This window comes from Monopterus albus, unplaced genomic scaffold (assembly GCF_001952655.1).
Source record: "Monopterus albus unplaced genomic scaffold, M_albus_1.0 scaffold12.1, whole genome shotgun sequence".
NCBI classification, from domain to species: Eukaryota; Metazoa; Chordata; class Actinopteri; order Synbranchiformes; family Synbranchidae; genus Monopterus; species Monopterus albus.
Window position 1 is genome coordinate 61,722 of NW_018127892.1, and position 22,159 is coordinate 83,880.

The window sequence follows — 22,159 nt, forward strand, 5'->3', positions numbered from 1 at the left end:
AACCTAAATCCATCTTTGTAGAAATAAATATAGCTGCATGTGCAATTGGGCAGTCTAAGTTTGAATACCAATGGCCAAAAGTTGGGTCCCAGAGGCTCTGGATGCAGGCTACTCTATATCTTTTGGGTCTACATCATTTGATTAACCCCTGATTTGTACCACTTAAAGTACAGATTCAACTATGATGCCTCCTCCAGCTTTTAATTTTTATTATACTGCCAGGAACTGTCAGTCACTGCCTAGTCACCAGGAGTTCAGCATCTTGGCCCCAACTTTTTGACTGGGGGACAACCACGCTACCTCCTGATCCACAACTGTCCATTGCAGCCCAACTGCAGAGGGACTTAACTGTTTTGCTGTAGTTTATATCGGCTTTTTTGTTGTAAAGTTATGAAATTGCTTACATATTTTGTGTCAAGTAATTAAGACAGAGGACCTTGGATGATATATTACTTCATGAAGCTACAGCCAGCAATTATGAAATACAGCTGATATCACTTCTTTCAATATTCAATTTGATTGTCAGTGTATAAAATGTAAGAAACTATTCAAACATGCTCATATAATTATTCCCTGAATGCTAAGCAAATGTAATCAAATTGTTTCCGACTAGTCAAACTGTCAAAAATTACATTCTCAGAAAACTGAAACTGTCAGTTTTCAGTTTGACATTTTTGCTTAAAACATTACTTCAATGACTAAATTGTTCAGTTTTCTGTTAATTACATAATCAAATAATATCTGGTTTAAAGTGCAGGTTAGAATCTGAGTGAATGAAAATATCAAATACATGGGTGGTCAGCAGAAGGCCAGCCCATGGCGTGGACTGTTTTTAACCTTTAAATCCACTGAGTTATGTATGCTTGGAGAGAGTGCTCCCACTCAGTTCATCATTATTATTTAACTAGAAACCATTAAAAGAATGCATTTGGTCTGTTATTTACCTCTTTATCAACTAAACCAAGTATAAAACATCTGATATCTCAAATGCACTAATCTTATGACAACCATACCTACTTCTAAAATTAGTATAATTCAGTGAAGAAAAAACGAAAAAGACAACTGCTAAGAGACAATGCAACTGTAATTATGAGGCACCCTCCTGTGGCGACAATTATAATTACAATCAAGAGGAAATGCTGTATATTCCCAGAGGCCTTGAACAACAAAACATGACCACTTAGAAGTAGCATGACCATTTTACTGTTAAACCGAGCCATTTGGAATTACAGGGCTTGCACTTTCTGCACAAAACTAAAGTCAGCTACACTTGTAAAGAATGGAGGCTCATCCTCTACTATTTGACAGGCACATTCCAATTGATTTGGGGGTGACAATATTATCCATAGACAATTTCTTGGAGAGCAGATATATTCCAGAAATGTAATCAAGTCAGAACACAGAATTTAAGTCAAAGAATAAACTAATTCTAATAAACTAATTTGAGTTATATATCACACAATGAATTTAGAGCCTTCCATTACACTTGAATGTAGTTACACTTTCCAGTGCAATAGCAGAGTAATGCCATTTATTATTCAGAATTTTTGTTTTAAAATGAATCATTTCTTTTCCTTGATGTAAAGATGGAGCGATTTATCCCTCCACTTCCTTACGCATGGCTGGACTTCAATATATCTATGTCTGACCTCTCACTTTGTCTCCCACTATACTGTTATCAGCAGAGCCCAGTCCAGAGTTGGTTAGAGAAAGAGTGGGAGGAATGGATATGAAGTTGGGAGAGTCCTTTATTGAATCCTCCAACCACCCCTTCCATGGACCATCTAACAGCTGGTGACAGCGAGTGTGGGGTTGAAAAGGGGTGAGCTGCTATCACTGGGGCAACTGGAGTAATGTGCCCTGTCCTGAGGGCAGGTAGGTGACATTGCGGGCGCGGGAGAGCTGGAAAGCGATATCCTCAGCTGCCTCCAGCTTGCGTAGCTCTACCAGACCATCGCCAGCCTGCATTAGGGAGTTGGCAATAAGCAAGGCAGCCTGAGAGTCTCCCTCTGCTGAGATGATAGCAGCCTGCTTCTGTTGTTCTGCCTAAAGAATGAAAAGGAAGATTACCAATACTCAACTTTCCACTTTTCCCAATAGAGACTGCATGCAAAATTTTAAATGCACCTGTAGTACTGAGATAACAGGGATATCCTGTATGTAAAAACCATGAAAAATATACCTTTTCTACAACAAAACGGGCCCTCTCAGCATCCTGTTGGGCCACCTGCTTCATCTCAACAGCCTCTGTGAATTCTTTTCCAAAAGTTAAGTGAGTCTGAAAGGACACATTACAGTAGTTTCTCCATGTTAAAATCCCATCAAAATGATAACCAAGACATCACTACAAACACAGACATCATTTGCCCCCAGCTTCATACCAGCGAAACATCATCCAAGATAAGGCCAAAGGTGGAGGCTCTTTCTGTCAGGTCCTCACTGACCTGGCGAGACACGAGCTCTCTCTGGGTAATGAGCTCACCAGCGTCAAACCGAGCCTGTGAGAAAAAAAATTAAATAAATAAAAATAAAAAATTGCCTTACACAGTAATGTACAAGTTCATTTGTTCACACATTGTCAACAACAGAACCTCAATCTGATGCTCACCACTACAGCCTTCAAGACCTCTGTGGTGATGGACGGTAGCACCCTCTCATCATAGTCTTCACCAATACTGGTGAAGATGCGTGGCAGCTGACTTGTCACCGGCCGGAAGAGGATACGCAATGTAATGTTTACATTCTGCAAGTCTGTGGGGGAGTGATTAAAATGTAACCCGCAGTGCACATATTAGCCTACAGTGAAAAGGTTTGTCACAGATTAATCCCTCGAATGGACAACAGACTTTCATTCTTAGGAGATATTTGCACAGTCTGTAGCCAAATGTAAACATAAATACCCGTTACATTTGGATGTTAACCCTGTCAGATTATATATTACTCTCCTTATAAAACATTTCACGCTAGTTGTATCTTCAAACAATCTATACAGTCTACTGATTTGAGAGTTAAAACTTAACAATACCAGAAAACAGCAGAGGAACAGTTTAGCCTTTGAATGATGTACCTTTGCTGCCTGTGATGACAGGTACATTGCGTGGACGGGATCGGCAATCAAAGATTATAGGTTTCTGAACCCAAGGAATGAGGAAATGGGTCCCTTCACCAGCAACATCATCTTGGACTCCTTTGAACCTGTTAAATATCACAGCCCGATGGCCTGCATCAACTGTGGAAAGAAGGATAGTTAGTTTGCCAGGTTTGTGTATACAAGGTACAGGTTTTCATAATTCATAACACTATGGCTGTCAAACCATCTGTTAAGACTAGGGATGCACATCCTTAACCATTTAACAGTTAACCGATAAGAATTCGAATTGATTAATACTCTCAGTTAGACTCTAAAAAAAAAAAAGCAAACAGTTTGCTGAAAAACAGATTATAGGGCCAACATATCCTCTCATCTGGGACATGGTGTAAAGCTCATCAGACACCAGCATTTCTGTATTTTACTCTTTTCTCACAAGCTGCCGGCACTCTTTCTGCCCTCTCCATGGGTATGAGATGTGCTGTGTCTCGCCTAGAGGGTGGACAACTTCAGAGGTCCACCAAAAGAGAACTGCCTTCCCCTGGAAGTTTAGGTTGTCCCAAATAATCAATAAATCATGTTTGATTTAGTTAGAGGCTATCAATTCCAATCATAATAAAAAGCAAGTACAAATTAAAATTTCAAACAATAAAAGTGTGACACTCCCTCTCTCATCTATTTCTATCCTACACTTCTCCCTGAGAACAGAAGTTACGGTTCTACGGTTTACTTGCACAATTAAGGTCTTTGCTGTATCTGGAGTTTTCAGAGAAATATAGGCTATCAGAGTGGTCTGTTTTACTTTGATCAACACTTTGAAAGAAGGTAACATTTATGGCCCATATCAAATACAACATCACACATCCCTAAAGTAATGTAAAATGCCTCCAGTCAGCAGCACACAAAAGCTATTTTACTAGGCTGGTTTACCCTATTCACAGTTCCACAGGTGTGTGATGCTATGATGATGTTCAAATTCATGTTGTTTATGCCATTTTTGCACATGTAAAAAAATCTATTATATTAAAGTTATAAGTCACAGACACTCATCCATTTAAAACAGAGTAGCCTTTTAATCTTGTCGGTTAACCAGCATCAATTATCAGTCAGAAAAAAAAAACTGAAAATGTTCATCAATAGTTGAGGCCGTTTTTTGAACCCAGAGAAATATTTTCCCAACCTTTGACCATGACTAGTTCAAATTGTAGGTTAAGCTGGGGTATGTTACTGACATTACTTTGGAAATACATTGATGAACTTAACACTAAAACATTGCACATACAGAACATAGAATTTTCTGGGGAGATGAAAAACAGTAGAGGAATAAACTATTATGAGGCTAACATTAAGTGTATTGTCAATATCTCAATACAAAAGCATAGAGTCAGAATTTAAAAACTACCATAACATCAGATGCCTTGCATTAATTAGTTTTAATATCCCCCTGAAACCTCTGGTGCATTATATTGGACATTTGAGTATTTCTATATTTGCAATCCATTACTGTGCTCTAAGAGATTATAGTAATTTGACAATCTTTCATTATATTTCTGGTGGACAACTTCAGAGGTCCACCAAAAGAGAACTGCCTTCCCCTGGAAGTTTAGGTTGTCCCAAATAATCAATAAATCATGTTTGATTTAGTTAGAGGCTATCAATTCCAATCATAATAAAAAGCAAATACAAATTAAAATTTCAAACAATAAAAGTGTGACACTCCCTCTCTCATCTATTTCTATCCTACACTTCTCCCTGAGAACAGAAGTTACGGTTCTACGGTTTACTTGCACAATTAAGGTCTTTGCTGTATCTGGAGTTTTCAGAGAAATATAGGCTATCAGAGTGGTCTGTTTTACTTTGATCAACACTTTGAAAGAAGGTAACATTTATGGCCCATATCAAATACAACATCAAACATCCCTAAAGTAACGTAAAATGCCTCCAGTCAGCAGCACACAAAAGCTATTTTACTAGGCTGGTTTACCCTATTCACAGTTCCACAGGTGTGTGATGCTATGATGATGTTCAAATTCATGTTGTTTATGCCATTTTTGCACATGTAAAAAAATCTATTATATTAAAGTTATAAGTCACAGACACTCATCCATTTAAAACAGAGTAGCCTTTTAATCTTGTCGGTTAACCAGCATCAATTATCAGTCAGAAAAAAAAAACTGAAAATGTTCATCAATAGTTGAGGCCGTTTTTTGAACCCAGAGAAATATTTTCCCAACCTTTGACCATGACTAGTTCAAATTGTAGGTTAAGCTGGGGTATGTTACTGACATTACTTTGGAAATACATTGATGAACTTAACACTAAAACATTGCACATACAGAACATAGAATTTTCTGGGGAGATGAAAAACAGTAGAGGAATAAACTATAAAATTATGAGGCTAACATTAAGTGACCATAACATCAGCTGCCTTGCATTAATTAGTTTTAATATCCCCCTGAAACCTCTGGTGCATTATATTGGACATTTGAGTATTTCTATATTTGCAATCCATTACTGTGCTCTAAGAGATTATAGTAATTTGACAATCTTTCATTATATTTCTTGGGGAAATGACTGAACGATTAATTGGTTATCACAATAGCTGCAGATTAATAGACCAATCTTCTGCACTGTAGTTCTCGTCATGTGCTACATGCCAAACTAAGTAGCACTCACCATTGAAAAGGGCAGAGTTAACAATGCCTCCTCCGATGGCCAGGGCCAAGCCCAACTTCCCAAGTGTCTCAAATAGCTTGGCCATGACAACAAGCTGCAGGCAATGAAAAGGAAGGTGTTAGTACACATCAATACCATCATTAATCCTACAGAATATAAAACATTTAATCGTTTGTGATGGTCTTTTGAAGGCCGGGTTAAATCCCCTTCTAATAACCGTTTGCTTTGGCCTAGAACTGAGTGAGTGCCAAGGCTGTGGGTTTAGCGTACTAGCTAGCATTAGCTTGCAAGCTAGCTGTGAACTGAGACTGAGACCGCCAGCAAGCTAAGCTGACTGAAACGAGCGCTGAAATTTAAGAGTTCCGACATGTAAAGTACTCATATCAATATCTCACTTCTAAGATACATTTAAATGATTATGTTAGCCAAGTCCAAATAACGTTAGCACGCTGGGTGTCCGCACGTTCGTCGTCTCTTGCTGATGAAAATGAACAGCGATTAACATAAAACTGTACCGAACACACGTGATATGCTACTCATATATATGTATACGTCTCCTTCTCGCTGCGTAGTTATCATTATGAAATTAAGTATTTCAACCACACAAACAAACTACATATCGTAACTTACCCCAGTTTTGCTCTGATGACTGTGACCTCCACCAAGCACGACACACGAAGACACATGAACTATCTGCTCCACAACTCCTGCGCAGTGGATGAAACAACGTAGCCTGTGATTGGACAAAAGACAGACTTCTTCTTCTTCTATGACTTGTGTCTAAGTAATTAGCATTCAATGTAATGATAATGTACTGCCACCTACTGTTCTATGGTCTATATTAGAAAGATTAATCGATTGCTGGGTTATTTGAATAAACAAACAAATAAACTCTACTGTAGTCTTTAGATACTGAAACAGCTTCCACTCCGTATCCTTACAGCTTATTTACTAGCTTACTAATTACCAAAAGTAAAAGTAGTCTACTCATTTTGAGAATGACCAGTTTCAGAAAGATGTAAAATATATTATATTATTGGAATAGAATACTTTATGCTTTAAGCATCACTTATGTTGCTGCTGGTAAAAGTGGGGCAAATTTTAACCACTTTAATAATGTAGCCTACATAATAGTTTATTAGTTGATTATTTTGTATTGATAATATGATTCTTAAGGTAACCAAAGCTATCAAATAAGTGTGCTGGAGTAGAGTATTTCTAAAATGTAGTTAAGTAGGTAGGTTAATATGGAATGCTCAAGGAAAGTACAAGTAGCTTACCTTAAAACTATAGTGTACTACCTGCTCTACTTGAGTAAATGTACTTAGGTTGCTGTACCACTGCAGGGAGCACTGACGTTTAATAAAACGATTTTATGTAAATAATTAAGTAGGACAACTGCAATGCCAGGAATTGTAAGTTATAATATTAAATTAGAAAGCGGGACTTGTTTAGCCTATTTTCGGTTTTATTGGCCGGCTTGTCTCTCACATGCTATACAATAGCTATATTCTGCATTTATTAGACCAAGATTGGTCATATCAACTATTCTCAAAAGCTTATTTTAGTACTGAAATATGCAGTCATTTTGGTTGCTTTGCACTTGTACCAGACTGTACCTTAAGAATTATCTATTGTTTAAGTAATAGAGTAGCAGATAAACCACTCGCTTACATGTACACACGAGCCAAATGTACAGTATGTGGGTGAAAACAGATAGTTAACATCTATGAGCTACGCAACAGGATGGCGCGTGTCCGCCCCCTGGCGCGGACATGAGAAACCACACGACACTGTGTAGTTTCACTTTTCTTCCATGGCTTGAAAAGTGTGACGGTCTTTGAAAAATAGCGAGAAACTGCACCAGACGCGTTTGTAAGGTCAGTAATGATTACAAATCTGAAACATATTCATGATGTTTTGGGACAGATAGTAATGTTGTCGCGCCAAAAACACAAGATCCGTAGATAGAGTGACAAGCAGATTGTGTTTGATTTTTTCACTTCCTTGACACTCAGCTCTGCAATGTGGCTTCCCCCTTTTGGGTCTACATACATGACATCCTGTAGCAGTAAACATTCAACATGCTTTGCATGTCTTACGGGTTGGCTGCAAATTTGACTGGAGCACGACTGATTATAAGCTTACAGTTACAGATCCATAGCAACTAGCAACATCAAGCTAAATTCTATTTTTGGAGTAGTCTATTGTTTGTTAATTAGCCCCCATCAAGATAGCAGCAAACTGTGGGTGGGGAGCGGGAGGAAGGGGCGTTAACTTAATCATCTGTCACTCTCCATCCATCTGTTATCTATACCGCTTATTCCTGAAGAGGGTCGCGGGGAGGTTGGAGCCAATCCCTGCTGACATCGGACGAGAGGCGGGGTCCACCCTGGACAGGTCGCCAGTCAATCACAGGGCTTCTGTTACATTCTGTCCATGTTATTTGCCATTTTCACATTTATATAGGCTACATACTGCATTGCACTAAGGGGTTTGCACCAAAAATTAGCATCACGTGTTCAGGGATTCGTAGTAAATTTCTCAGTAGTTATTGCATTAATGAAATCAAAGCTCTGTTTCGAAAGCCTGCCACTGTATTAGCCTGACATTGTTTTACTGTACATAACCAGCTTCCAAGGTAATACTGAAGACACTTTAATAAATTTGGGCCTGAATTATTTGCACAGAATTTCAATGAAAAGGTCTCATTGATGATGACAGTTGAAATGGAAAATTTTGAGTATGTTGATGTAGTGTGCTAGTAACCCCCAATAGAGGGGGTTATATTATCAAATATGTCTCTTCCTGTTTGCAAGGGTGGGGTCTTTGTATGGTTGTCTGATAATAACATGAACAGCTTCTAAAATAGGTGATGTGCATTGTCCTTTGTTATCATCATGTTGATGTTCACGCTCACGATTTCTATTAAATCATGAGATTTCTGCACTTCTGTCTTGCAGACACACTAAGTTTCCCCTTTACAGCAATAATTGTCTTGCTCCCTGCAGATGGCAGAGCCGGGCAGGACTGTGAGGGTGAGTGGTCTGCCCTCAGACACTGATGATGACAAGCTGAAAGACAAGCTTTTTATTCACTTTCTGAGAACCAGGAATGGAGGAGGGGAAATAGAGACTGTCACTATTGTCAAGGCAACGCCCGGCTCTGCCCTCATCACATTCGAGGACAGTGGAGGTCAGTAAAGTCAGGGAATATGCATGTCTGTGCATATGAGGTATAGGGGATGAGGATTTTTCTGAATATTTAACTCATTCTATTGCAGACACTTGGATGTTAAAATACTATCCAGGGAATATGCATGTCTGTGCATATGAAAGTAACTGATTCTATCGCAGACACTTGGATGTTAAAATACTATTGACTATATCATTATATTAGCTACAGGTCTCATGACAACATAAATGTTTTGTTAACCTTCACTCTAAAGACTCCAAAATTTAGTCCAGTCATTTGCAAAGTAATAGCAAGTTATTGCGCTATGTCAGCTGTCACTAGTAATTTACTCTGAGCTGGACTGTTGGCACGCAGGTCAGCGGAGTGGCCAATAGTAAAAGTGCACAGTCAGGATGCTACACAGACTGAGATTGATTCCCCTCTGGTGACCTCTCTCTCACAGTGGCACAGAGCGTTATTCAGCATGGCCGGCACATTCTGGAAGTGGATGGGAAGAAGTATAAACTCACTGTAACTGAGCATCACAAGAGTCTGGACCCAGACAAGGTATATTTAACTAGAATGTTGGAAAATATGTAAACAAATATTGAATATACAGTAAAATCCATAAGTATTTCTTGTCTCTCTCCTTCTATATTTATAGGTCATCTTAAGTTTATCAGCAACTGTTGACTACAGACAGCTTCCTGGGGGAAAACCGGCATTGACAAGCCTTCATATGAGCCACCCTGAAGTCCAGATAAACTATGATGTTACTAAAAAATTCTATATATTGTGTGGCGCCTACTCCAAAGTCCAGGCTGCCTTGGCACAATTACTTGGCCATTCTGGAGGCCAGCAATCAGCAGAAAACAAAGGCTCACGTCAATCTGTTCTGAGTGGCTTCCAGCCTGATCAGAAGCCTCATACTCAGGAGTCAGAAGATCAGAGCAAGAAACCTAACAAGCAAAGAGAACAAAGAGGCAGAGCTCACACTGGCACAACCTATGACGACTACAGTTTACGCACTCCTAGAGACCTGACACCGAGTGGCTGGGAAGATACTGGCCGGACAGAGGGTGCAGCTGTGGAGCTTCCAGGGCGTCCTTCAGAGTCAGAGGAGGACTTCTCACTAATTGTAGATGCTGATATGTTTCAGTATCTGCAGAGACACTGCCAGAAGGAATATCAGCATATCCTCAGTCAGTATGGTGTTGAGGTGGTGGATATGACAAACCAGGGGTTGACTACTCTGTTCTTACAGGTTGCAACAGGAGTGGATGGGGTTGGTAGAGAGCACCTGAATTTGGCAAAAAAGGCAATAAGTAGGCTTTACCAGGAGAATGAGGCCAAGACCCGTCGAGCTCAGCTTCCTAAGTGTATCCTGTCCAGGGATGGGCTGCAAAGAGCGATGGAGAACTTAAGTGTCCGACTTCCCAAGCTTCTTCTGAACGAAGACGACAGATATATTTACATTATTGGGAACAGTGGTGATGTGTCTGAAGCCAAGCAATTCCTTCTTCTCGACCACAGCCAAGTGAGGAGTAAAAAAGAGGATGTATACAGTCTTCTTAGATATCCGTCATATGATTTGAGTTCATCATCTCCTGCTGATGAGGAGAGAGTCTCCATCACCACCTTCTCCCCTGAAGGATCTCCAGATGAAAGGATAGATCACATGCTGATGTCAGATGAAGATGAAAGGAAAGCTGATGGAGCTAGAAGGTATAAATTAGCAGCTCGGTTTAAGGATTCAGGACTAGCAGCATTAAGCAGTCGACCAACTGACTTACGAGGGGTTTTTTCTCCTAGTAGGCAAACACGCCTTGGGCCAGTCTTAGGGCATGATGTTCTATCAGATAAAGCAGGGATTTCTGGTGAAAGAGCCTCCACAGCATTAGCTCAAAACACTGGAGGGGACATCTTGTTTAAGAGTGGTGACACTTTGCCTTCATCTGCCTTTATGCAGAAAAAAACTTCCCTGAACTCAAACGTAATGGATACTCGACCCAAGAATTTAACATCCCCCCTCAGCACTACTCAGTCCAGTTTGTCAGGAAGCACTACACCACCCTCAGTGTCTGGATCCCCCTTGAAGCGAGCCAGTAGTTTCTCAGGAACACCTCAGCAGAAGGCTCAGGTTATGGGTCATAAGAGTCAAGATGACTACAGCAAGTCAACAGTAAGAGCAAGGGGCAGGTCTACCAGCTTCAGTACCCAAACAGGGAAGGACAAGCGGGAAGTCTATAATGGAGAGATCAGAGTTTCCTCAGTCATGTGGCAGTACATAAAAGAAGCCTACAGGACCCGAGTGGACGACCTGACTTCTGATGTCCAGATGAAAGAGAGCCACCCAGAAGGCAGTGCTGATGTGACTGTCAGCTTAAGAGGGGCAGATTCATCCACAGTGAGTTCATGTCAGCTCAATTTACAGAAGCTGGTTGATTCAGTTAATACAGACTTCTCTGTGCAGGAGCTGTGCTTGTCAGAGCTCGGCATCACTGATCCAGCAAATGAAACTTTACAGGCTTGTTGTGATGAGGTGCGTAGCCGCTTCAAGAAGGTTTCCATTCAGATATTGAAAAAGAGGTTATATCTTCTTGGTCCAAAAGTGCTGTGTTCTCAGGTAGATGCTGTACTGCGGGAGGTTTTTTCTGGAGATATGACCAAAATTCCTGAACAACAGGCCTTCTCTAGCACCTCTATCTCCAACAGGAATCTGGCCACATTGTCACAAATGAATGATGACCAAATTACCAGTGTGCACTGCAACAGTAATCCCCAGGTGATGCTAGAGAGCCAAACAGCCAAAGCAAGTGAGACTGGAAGTGGTCAGGAAAGGAAAACAAACCACAGAAGTGACTTTCATGAGACAGAGCTTGTGAATGGGTCTATTAACCAAACATTAGTGAGCAAAGATCCTGTCATTAAAGAGAAAGTGAAAATGATAGGTACATTGGAGATGGATGGACACAAGACTGAGACATTTGTCAATCACTCTACAATAGGAAGTGACAGAAGCGCAAGACGTGTGAATGGTGTTGGGTCAACAACAACCCACACTGATAAAGATGTGAGCCTTCATAAGAACGAGAGAACCATACATTCTACTCCAAAGGACAGTATACAGCGAAAAACAGCAGAGATCCAGAACAGTCCAAGGGAATCGTACTCCAAAGGACAGTATACAGCGAAAAGCAGCAGAGAATCTGGACAGTCCAAGGGAATCAAGGTCAGGTCATGGAGACCTGGGGGGCATCTGTGTGTGTGGGGAGACTGGGACGTCGATTATAAGAACTAAGTGTGGGGTAAGCATGTGCTCCAAGTGTTTGGACACAGTGCATTTTCACTGCAGAGTCTGTCATGAGACGGAGCTGACACCACAAGGCATCCAGGGCAAAATGAGCTACTCCAAACTAAACATCAGTGTACCAGGCCACAAAAAGGACTCTGCTGTCAAGATCACTTACCTCATTCCTGATGGTATCCAAGTGGTGAGAGTTTCATTTTAAAAATATTCTTACTGAGAATTATTGTATAAATAAATAAAGACAGAATGTACTGAGCTTTCATCTCAGTAGGGACAACAGATGAAAGGCACAAGACGCTGGCTGGTCAGTTACAGTCTTTGGTTATTGTACATCAGTTTTAGTACAAAAAAAAAATCTTTGCTTTTTTATTGTTTTCAGGACTTTATCTCTTGACAGAAACATTTTGTTCAGACTCTTTATTACACAATAGTTAAGTACAAGCACATTAAACCTTGTAAAATAAGTTTTACTTGTGTTGTAATTGACTCCTGCACAATGTCAAGAAACTTAAGACCCTTCAGAGGGGCCCGTTCTGATTTATGTTGCTCTGGAAGTAACACTGCACAATTTATATATTTTTATTTATAATGTGAGAAATTACAATTCCTGTTACCATCCTGCTTATGTTTCTAGATCTACTGTGATTTGTAAGCACCAGGCAGCACATGGTTGTTTACTGTCAAATGTCATATTAGCATAAAACAGATTGCATTTGCAAATTCTCTTTGCAGGGTGCTGCTAATGTGCCAGTATATCACAGGACCTAGCTTATGCATGGTAATATTTAGAGACTTTGTTAATGACTGTTCTTTGCTTTCCATCATACCAGGAGGGTCACCCATCTCCTGGAAAACCATTTCAAGGAGGGATATTTGAAGCTTACCTTCCAGACTGCGAGAAATCAAGGAAGTTGCTGCCCAGGTTGGACAGAGCCTTCAGGCAGGGACTCACCTTCACAGTGACAGGCAAAGAGACAGGGGCCAAGGTCGCCTGGGACTGCATCCCACATAAGACCAGCATACACGGAGGCAAATCAGGGTGAGTGAGGCCCTTTGGAAGATCTAACAGGGCTGTAGGTCACAAATATGAGTCCATGTATCTGAGATAAATTGTCTTCCTTTTGTCTCTTCCAGGAATGGGTACCCAGATTCCACTTACTTGGACCGCTTGTCTGTAGCTTTAACACACCATGGGATTTAAGAGCCAGCAGCCAAATCTCAAGAAAAATAAAAAAGAGAGAAGAAATTGTTATGTAGTTTTATATAAAATCTATTTTGTGGTTAGAACCAATTGTACTGTATGTATATGTTGAGGTTATACCAGATTATACTGCTCTGTTTTAGCACGTTAATGATATTTGATGTTGTATGAAGAAACTGAAATTGTTTATACACAATACATAGTATTGCAGCTATTTTGGATGTTTTAATTTTATAACCTGCCTCACCATTGATTTCTTTAAGATAGATGGTTTGGGTTTTTCAAAATGTGTGACCAACCACCATTTTACTTTTGTATTATATTCTTGAACACTTTCTTACTGAGCATCTTTATTAAGAAAAAATCCTATTTTATACTCTACAGTTTGATTATACTGCATTAATATACATTTTGCATTGTTCTTTATGGTTTTAAGAGTAATCTATTTTAGGAAAAACAAAGATATTTGTAGAATATTGGGTAGTAAAATTAATGATTTTATCTGCCTCTTTTTTACTCTCTTCAGTGTTTCGTTCACAATGTGCCCAGAAATAAAAAAGCACATCTGATTTTTTTTTGTTATGCTTTTTTTATTAGTCCTGGAAAACATGTAAGGCATATGGTAACATTACACACTGAAGCGTTACAAGCTGTAGAGGCCATGTGGACAACATGGCACCACGCAGTAAACCCAGAGTCAAGCACAGAAGCAGCATCAATTCAAAGGGTTTAAAAAACAAAGTCGAGGCGAGAAGAAAAAACAAAAACGCAAGGAAGGACGGAGTAGATGAGTACTAGCTTAGAAGTCAACCTGTTGAGTATGTCTTTTAGAAAATGACCAGTGGTGGTTGAACTCTGGCAAGAGGTGTATAGCAGGATGAATGTGAAGCGAGTTTCTGAAGCATTCCCAGAGGCAGGCTAAGGTGTATCATGAATATACCAGCTGACCACGACAGTGCCTATGCAGAAGGGAGTCAGGTGGGACAGCTTCAGCTGGCAGTTTGAGATGACTGGAAGGGCAAGAAAGACGATATAGCAGTACATACACACGTGCCGTATTTTCTGGTGGACTAAACATGCATCTTTGTACTGTACATGACAAGCCCAGTCAGGTTGTACTTTCTTAACATCTCTGCAATGTTGCTGTGATGTTATCGCATTGGACTCTTTTCAAAATGACTGATAAGGAAACAGTAGCTACAGGCAGATGTGACTGTTTGGGTTCTCAGTGTGGATGAGTGAACAAAGTGGCTCTGAATATGAAAATGACCCACTGACATAGCCTCTCTTTTTGACTCGCAATACTAAAGCTTACATCAAGTATGGACGCCTTGAAGGAAAATTGGTGCGACAGTTTGTGTGGTGAACTGGGCGAAACAGAATTCTGTGGTGTTTGTTGCTAAATGAAAGTTAAGTGATTTCTTATATGAGGAAAACTGCAGTTTTGAATGATCTGTGAAACCATATTAAAAAGAGAAATACAGCTTAAAGGTGGGTGCCAAGCATAGACTGGAAAGGTGCTTTGGAAATGCTATACTCTGTCTTATTGTACTTTTCAGACCTTAAACCTTGAGCATTCATTAGTGATGTCAAATTGTAAACTGTAAATGTTCCGAAAATTACCAGTTTATTTTTACTTTGAAAAACTTTTTTTTTCCCCCATGCATCTCTGAGCTGCTAAGTACTCTTGCATAAGTTTCTGGAATGACTGGGAAACCATTTCAAGATGACATACACTGCATCACCATAGTGGAAAAGCTTTCGGGCATAAGGCCAAAGTAGGAAGGAGTTTAACCAACCATTTGAATCCCAGTCCCGGACATGAAACCCCCACCATACCGAGTTCACTTCAAAGGCATCTTAGCCTAAAAGAACCATGGGGAAAATGTTGAAAGAAAAGAAAATATTATCTGTTTTCCACATGCTGGCGAATGCATGTGATTTGAAATTCCAGATGTCAAACTAATGTTTTATTCACTACGAATGTGTATGGAGGAAGAAGAGGTCAATATGGAGAGGCATTTTGGCTGGGTGCTGCTGGACTGTGACTGTTACATAAGCCAAGAGGCTCTGCAGATACAGCACAGGAAAAGGGGAACGACTAATAATCCTTGAGTGAACTGAGCTCAGCTGTAAAACGGAAATGTTGTGTCTGGGGCAGGCCTGAGCCAAGCTATGCTCAGCCAATAAGCTGGGGTTTTGTGCAGCTGTATTAAAGTAATGGTACCCCTGTACAGCTGCATGAAAACACATGCTCTCTCAATTGCTATACAAGTCATTTGGAAACAAACTGAAGAGGAATACGATGGAGCTTTGGATTTAGATGAATTCTTCAGATAGCTGTGAATCTATGTCTTTTGGTAGACTTTTTAATATTAAATGCAACCTGTTAAGTTCTTATTTACTGTGATACTCATACTGTGGTTGTAAACACGCAGGTAATAAATCAACCTGTTGCAACAGACATGATGCAAGAGCTGGTAACACACAGTAAAAAGGATATCAATATGGACGAGGCGCCTCAGAGGTCAGCTATGTCCAAGGAGAAAAGCAGACACTTCAGGCCTACACTTGAGCAAGACTGCAACCAATCAAAAACTACAAATTGTATTCAACCCTTTGTAAACTGCAACAGAAATCCTTTCCGCACCCATGCGCATATGGGATACAAATCTGACACACCGACAACTCTTGTGTTTTCATTTTTCTTCAAGGTTAATGGAAATGCATCCGAAAACAAAATTGTCTTCATTTTCTTCAGATTTTTATGCACTATTACAATTCAAAGCATGGACAGAGGAATATACATACAATTTGGCACACATGGTTCAGACCAACAGAAAGACTTCATCACATTTAAGAGGAGTGCAGGTTGGCAGGTCCCCACATAAAGAGTATGAACTTTGAACTTTAAACCCTTGCATAACAAAACAAACAAACAACTGAAAATATAAAGGTAAATCAAAATAACATTAAGTAAAACATCCTTTTTTTTTTTCGTGTGAAGCGTTTGTTTCTCACATGGCACTCGGAACAGAAGCACCTTCCACAGGTTCACAAAGGGAGCCCAGCAGATTAGAACAGAACACTAACCAGAGGCTGACAAGACACAGTCACTCCTCACACCAGCATGGCGGTCACACTCCAGCCCAGTTCACCTTCCCCAGCTCCATGTTTTACTTCCCACACTCTAGGATGGATGAATGCTTTAGCTGCCACCCAAGAGAAATTGGCCTGGGAAGGGACTGGCAACCTGGAAATGTTGGGTGAGGACCTTTACGTGAGCATGTGTGCGTGTGTGTGTGTGTGTGCCACCTGTGCTTTCAGTGAGCTTAAGCAGATATGCTGGGAGTGGATGATGGGAAACAAGCTGCAAACCTGGAGCCCAATCAAATCTCACATGGGACTGGAGTGCAACTGCCATGGTTGTAAATGCATTAAAATCAGCGAGCAGAGTGCAAAATACTAATACCAACTGTCCTCATAACACATGCCTCTTATCAGACAGACAGAGAGAGAGAGAGAGAAACAGAGAGAAAGAAGGGAGGGTTGGAGCTACATAATATTGTAGCAGAGTAGTGTGGGGGGCAAATATGGCAGGGGGAAGGTGGGTGCTTTTAAAACCTGGCAAACAACCTGAGGACACACACATCTTCACACACAATGGCACACCACACACAGCACATGAGGGAGGCCTCTCATGCTAACACAACAACTTTTTTTCTTTCTTTCTTTTTTTATTTAAACATTTTGTGTTTGTTTTTTACAAAGTTACTATCCACCATCTGAATCTCAACATTGAGACCATACTCACAGGCAGGCAGACTGGCAGGCAGGTAGATAAATGTCTAAATTTTAAAGTCGATCATCCGCCTACATCAGTGATTTAGTGGGATTTAGATTTAAAACATGACAGTAGCCAGACAAAATTCATACTGCTCAGTTAGGGGGAGTGGTGCACCATTTTAGTCACCGTACTGCTAACTGCACACATTGTCAATATTACATCTAAAATTCAGATTGATTAAAAAACATTTTGGTAGGGGATTAGTAACAAGAATGAAAACTGCTTCTCCTCCTCATTTAATTATTTCAAATGTATACATTTTACACCTGTTGAAACACTGATCAGCAACACCGACTGTTGGCAAATACAGAGTTAGAGAGGCAGAGAGATGCAGGGAGAGGCAGTCAGAAAAACAAACCACAGTGCCTTCTCTGATGATCCTGACGCCTGTTGCTATGCCGACGATAGAGAGGGAAACGGGAAGAGGAGGGAGGGAGAGAGAGAGTAGAGCAGAGAGAGGGAGGGGAGGTGAAGTATGGACACCAGCTTGAACTGAATTCTCCTCTTTGGTCAGAGTGATCGGCAGGCGAGCAGCCGCTGTGAAAGGAGCAGAATGCTGTGGAATGCTTCCAGGAGGACCAGGGAGGAATAAAAGCCTGATCCTGAGGAGAAAGAACTGGTATTCACCTTCTTAACTCATTTCAGACGCGCCACTGTCTCAGCGTGACAGTGCGTCTTTCTTCACATCCAGAGTGGATATGTTTGTGTGTGTGTATGTGTGTGCATTTGTGGCTTGTTTGAACAGAAACAAAATCTCTCTTAATTGGCACTATCCACTTCTTGCCAACAGTTGGTCAGCTAGAAAAATCAGTAACTAAGGAGAAGGAAGCTGAGCAATGCTTTCTGCCTCCCTATTCAACATTGCACAGAAAGGGTCATTATGAGGGAAATTCATATTCAGGCAAGTGCAAAGCAGCCACTGTATTAACTTCACTGAAATTAAGTGGAAACACATGCAGTGTAGAGCTGTTTCCCCTGCCACAAATGATAACTGATGCTTGCTAAATCCAATCTAAGGCCAGATAAATAATAAGTAGTGTTAGGCCTTGCAGCATTAGCACCATTATCTGAGTAGTCAGACATTATGATCAAAACCATGATGCAAATATCTCCAGGGGAGGTGGGGTGTATCAGCCAATCACAGGCATTTCTGACTCATCCTCAGTGACATAACTAAGCATTGGACACTAAGAGAGCAATGTGTGGGTGGGTGTGGTTCTTCGATTATCTGCCCGTCTTTGTGCCTATCTGTGAGTCTGGCCTGTGGGTAGATTGAGGAGGGACTCAGCAAAGTGGGGGCGGGGTGGGGGGCAGGAGGTGGCAGGTGGAAGTCAAAGCAGAACAATTTAGCACAGTGGGAGTTGAGGTGCGGAGGGACTTGGGGGGTCGAGGGTGGGGTCGTAGTGCGAGAGGGGATTACGGTTGTCAGGGAAACAGTAATTTGCCCCAGGCCTGGACCCTGCCCACAACCCTCCATGGCTTTCTTGTCCTGTCATTCTCAAACAGGAAAAATCTTTCAAATGTTGCAGCTGTTTTCTTGTTAGGCAGAGAACTAAATTTGGCGCTTACAAGGTGTTACAGATGATCGGAATGTTGTGTTTTGCTTTTTTAGATAGAGACAAGAAAACGAGATGGGAGTGGGGTGGGTGTAGCCAGGCCTGAGTAATCACTGCCACTGTGGACTCAAGAGAGAGGTGGAAGAGATGAGAAACTGACAGTGGTGTGATGATTTTTGTAATTTACCCTTCTGACTACCCTCCACCCCCACCTTCCCAACCTCATCCATCCCCATCCCTCCCCCCACCCCTTCATCCCACACATCAACCCCTGCTCCCAGGACACAAACTCCCTGCTGGTCTGCTTGACTACCCATCCATCTCTCTCACTTCTCCTCCTTCTTTGCCTCTTCCTTCTTCTCTTCTTCCTTCTCCTCCTTCTTGGCCTCTTCTTTCTTCTTGTCATCCTTCTTCTCCTCCTTCTTACCATCGTCCTTCTTCTTGTCATCTTTCTTCTTGTCCTCCTTCTTCTTGTCCTCTTTCTTGTCCTCCTTTTTGGGCTCCTCCTTCTTCTCCTCCTCGGGCATCGGCTCTGTGGTGAGAATGACTTTGCCAATGTTGTTCCTCTCTTGCATCTTTCTCATGGCATCACCCACCTAAAGGAGACGAAAGGAGCAATCATTTATGTAAGGGAATATAAAAGAGCAAAGGTGAAAGAAGGGACTTTAAACACTCATTTTTGAGAAGCTTCTAATCTTCTCTTTTGACTAGAAACAAATCTTCCACACATACAGCTCCCAAATATTACTTTAATATGCAGTGTATGTGAAATTACACTTGTTTACACAAGATTTTATTAATCTTTGAGAGGAAATGAGATTGTTGTAGCAGTATACAGCAAACAAACCAAAAAAATAACAAAATATTTACAAGTAGAAAATAAATAGAGATGAAGCGGAATGTGAGTTTGTTTGAGGGAAACTGTAAGCCATGGGTTTGTTCATTATTTTATGAAATACCCAAATGCTGCTGAGACATATTGTTCAATCAGAAAAATATTTTTAACCATGCTAGCAGCTCTAGTGATGTTAGCCAGGCCCGCCACTTTTGTGGTATCACTGTAACTTTAGGATCGATTGCCACAAACTCACTGATTTGTATAGACATTGAAGGTACACAAAGAATACATCCTAATGAGTTTGGTGATCTTCTGACTTTTCCCCTAGGTTCACATTTGTGGTTTGATTGAAATATCTCCAAAACTACTGGATAGACTGCCATAACATTTGGTACAGACATCCATGGCCCCCTCAGGATAATTGTCTTCAATCTGGTTTATGAACGAACCTGCTAAACTGACAACCTTTCCATCAGCATCAGCTGCACCTTGTTTTGTGCCAATTAACAAATATTAGCATACAAACATAAACTAGCATATACAGTATGTTAGCACACTCAGATTAGCATTTAGCTCAAAGCAATACTGTGGCTAAATCCAGGTTTACAAAGCTGCTAGTGTTGTAGTTTTGTTAAACTGTTCATTGTGGATTTTACATTAAGGGCATAAATAAATGAGCATGAGGCTTCTCCAATGTTTCCTCTGGGGGTAATTGTGGTTCTGGGACCCTGATTCAGTCCTAGTCTTGTTCTTGTTCCACTGCAAGGTGCTGGATTTCAATAAGGACTAAATTGTATGCTTATGTTATGACTCATGCAAAGTGATGTTGTAACTCAACTTTAGTTGATTTGACTTTCTTTTCATTGGGAAGGCTCACTAATAAGGCCAATACAACGGAAGTTCAAATTTAGTTGTTATACTTAATACTACCTTTAGAAAACTTGTCAAGGCAACCATAATGTGGTTTAGTTGTTAAATAAAAGCTGAAATCAGTCAGCAAGTCATTTCACTTTTGGGTGTCACACACTCATGTGCAGACAGTGAAAACCCTACCCAAAGATGATTTGATACCACTGACCGTCAATCATAATGATGCGAGGAATATCCCAGTCAGAGCAGCCCCACCCTCCTCCTGACCACCAACTCTGTCCACTGTCTGCATCACTACCCCCTCCCTGCTTCCTCCCATCCCCCTATTCCTGCAAGGCAGGCAGACCACCTAACGACCAATGCCACGGCAACAGGGCCATCTCCTAGCAACGTAAAGCCCGGCTGAAACGTGGCCCTGACAACTCAGACACATGGGAAAGAGGGGGAGTGTGGGAGTTTGAGGAGGAGGGATGGGGAGGAGGGGACAGAGGGAGCAACTGGTGTCCTTCAGATGAGGAACATGCCTCATTCAAACTGAAGGGGGTGGGGGTGGAGGAGGAGTCCGGGAATTATAAGAATCATCTTCAATGTGAATGAAAGTCACGCCGACATCGACTGAGGCTCTTTTGATGACTCCACCCACTTCCACCCTTCACTCTCTCGGACTGGAGTGTGCTGTTTTGCAGCTACAGATATGACCATTATCCTCTTGGGTATCAGTGCAAATGTAGATCATCAATTGAGAGAAAAACCAGGAGGGAGGAAAAATGATCATCTCCAAATACTGCCCAACCAAATTTAATGATTGCTGAAGCGAAAATGAAAAGTGACAGTGAAGGAAAGGCTGTGATGGATGGGGTCAGGGCGTGGCATTTGTGCCCGGTTTGCAAAAATCAATCAAAAATTTGATTAACTATTGCACTACTGACTCTAATGCTACAAGCAGTAGCGTTAGCGTTTGAAGACGTTCACTAAAAACATCACACACTGAGCCAGACTGAGATACACCTTCTTCTCTGCTCCGTTTTTCCATGCTCCTTCCATGTCTCTTTCTCATACATTAGAGCCCCTCCCTAAGACAGACGCACACACTGACTAAAGGATGTCACCATGGCAACAAGAAAGAAAAAGCAGAAAAGATACACTGAGAGGAGGGAGAAGGAGAGAACACAGAGATGAGAGACAGACAGAGACGGAGTCAGTAAGCTAAAGACAAAGTGAAAGAGTGGGATATAAAGAGCAGGCAGATGGAGAGGCAGAGAAAGAGCGTCAGATGGCGGAGAAAGACATCGGGTGTTTCTCTCTGACCACACGCACACAGGCCAAAATACTGACCAGTTCTGACTTTGACAACAGAAGATGTCAGCCTCTGACTCCCTTTCTCTCCATGATTTTCACACTCTCTCTATTCATATCTGCTAGCAGTGTTAATTTTGTCACTGACAATCTGACTTTGTCTGGCTGAGTGAGTTACGCTAGAAGAGACACAGAGGTTCTTGTTGACCAACTTTAACAGATGAATGTGAGTCTTACTGAATCTGGGGCCACACTCGGCTCCTACAGTTTCCCCTTACAGAACACACAGACCCACCTGGCATT

General features: G+C 41.2%; 3 protein-coding genes across 5 annotated transcripts in view; 1 reads left to right on the forward strand and 2 right to left on the reverse strand.

The window, feature by feature from the left end:
- Nucleotides 1–1,730: 1,730 nt before the first annotated feature.
- On the reverse strand, nucleotides 1,731–6,500 carry phb (prohibitin). The gene is made up of 7 exons (XM_020590268.1): nucleotides 6,395–6,500; nucleotides 5,765–5,858; nucleotides 3,068–3,229; nucleotides 2,609–2,751; nucleotides 2,382–2,498; nucleotides 2,183–2,278; nucleotides 1,731–2,046 (listed from the first exon to the last, which is right to left on the reverse strand). Exons 2-7 carry the CDS (start codon nucleotides 5,847–5,849, stop codon nucleotides 1,834–1,836), a joined length of 816 nt encoding a protein of 271 aa, XP_020445924.1. The 5' UTR covers nucleotides 5,850–5,858; nucleotides 6,395–6,500; the 3' UTR covers nucleotides 1,731–1,833.
- A 977-nt stretch (nucleotides 6,501–7,477) lies between these two features.
- On the forward strand, nucleotides 7,478–16,388 carry LOC109954952 (E3 ubiquitin-protein ligase DTX3L). Of its 3 annotated transcripts, none has more exons than XM_020590652.1 (7): nucleotides 7,478–7,644; nucleotides 8,776–8,959; nucleotides 9,402–9,505; nucleotides 9,603–12,056; nucleotides 12,118–12,432; nucleotides 13,079–13,287; nucleotides 13,383–16,388. In XM_020590652.1, the coding sequence occupies exons 2-7, from the start codon at nucleotides 8,776–8,778 to the stop codon at nucleotides 13,447–13,449; spliced, it is 3,333 nt and encodes a 1,110-aa protein (XP_020446308.1). In that variant the 5' UTR covers nucleotides 7,478–7,644; the 3' UTR covers nucleotides 13,450–16,388. The 3 variants fall into 3 exon arrangements, with proteins under 3 accessions (XP_020446308.1, XP_020446309.1, XP_020446307.1); XM_020590653.1 differs by having other exon boundaries at nucleotides 7,479–7,644; nucleotides 8,728–8,959; nucleotides 9,603–12,107; nucleotides 12,169–12,432; XM_020590651.1 differs by having other exon boundaries at nucleotides 7,479–7,644; nucleotides 9,603–12,107; nucleotides 12,169–12,432.
- Nucleotides 16,389–17,224: 836 nt separating this feature from the next.
- vat1 (vesicle amine transport 1) overlaps nucleotides 17,225–22,159 on the reverse strand; it is a 32,470-nt gene continuing 27,535 nt past the window's right edge. The window contains exon 7 of the mRNA XM_020590297.1: nucleotides 17,225–19,448. Coding sequence (XP_020445953.1) covers nucleotides 19,179–19,448 — 270 coding nt within the window. The 3' untranslated portion in view covers nucleotides 17,225–19,178. The remainder of the gene's footprint in view (nucleotides 19,449–22,159) is intronic.

What these genes read in the sequence shown, in the direction of transcription:
- phb (XM_020590268.1), bottom strand. Translation starts at nt 5,849, where the DNA reads ATGGCCAAGCTATTTGAGACACTTGGGAAGTTGGGCTTGGCCCTGGCC. An exon ending in TAACTCTGCCCTTTTCAATG is followed by an intron (nt 3,230 to 5,764) that starts GTGAGTGCTACT and finishes TTCTTTCCACAG; the next exon opens with TTGATGCAGGCCATCGGGCT. An exon ending in AGGTCTTGAAGGCTGTAGTG is followed by an intron (nt 2,499 to 2,608) that starts GTGAGCATCAGA and finishes TTTTTCTCACAG; the next exon opens with GCTCGGTTTGACGCTGGTGA.
- LOC109954952 (XM_020590652.1), top strand. Translation starts at nt 8,776, where the DNA reads ATGGCAGAGCCGGGCAGGACTGTGAGGGTGAGTGGTCTGCCCTCAGAC. An exon ending in CACATTCGAGGACAGTGGAG is followed by an intron (nt 8,960 to 9,401) that starts GTCAGTAAAGTC and finishes TCTCTCTCACAG; the next exon opens with TGGCACAGAGCGTTATTCAG. An exon ending in ATACACGGAGGCAAATCAGG is followed by an intron (nt 13,288 to 13,382) that starts GTGAGTGAGGCC and finishes TGTCTCTTCCAG; the next exon opens with GAATGGGTACCCAGATTCCA.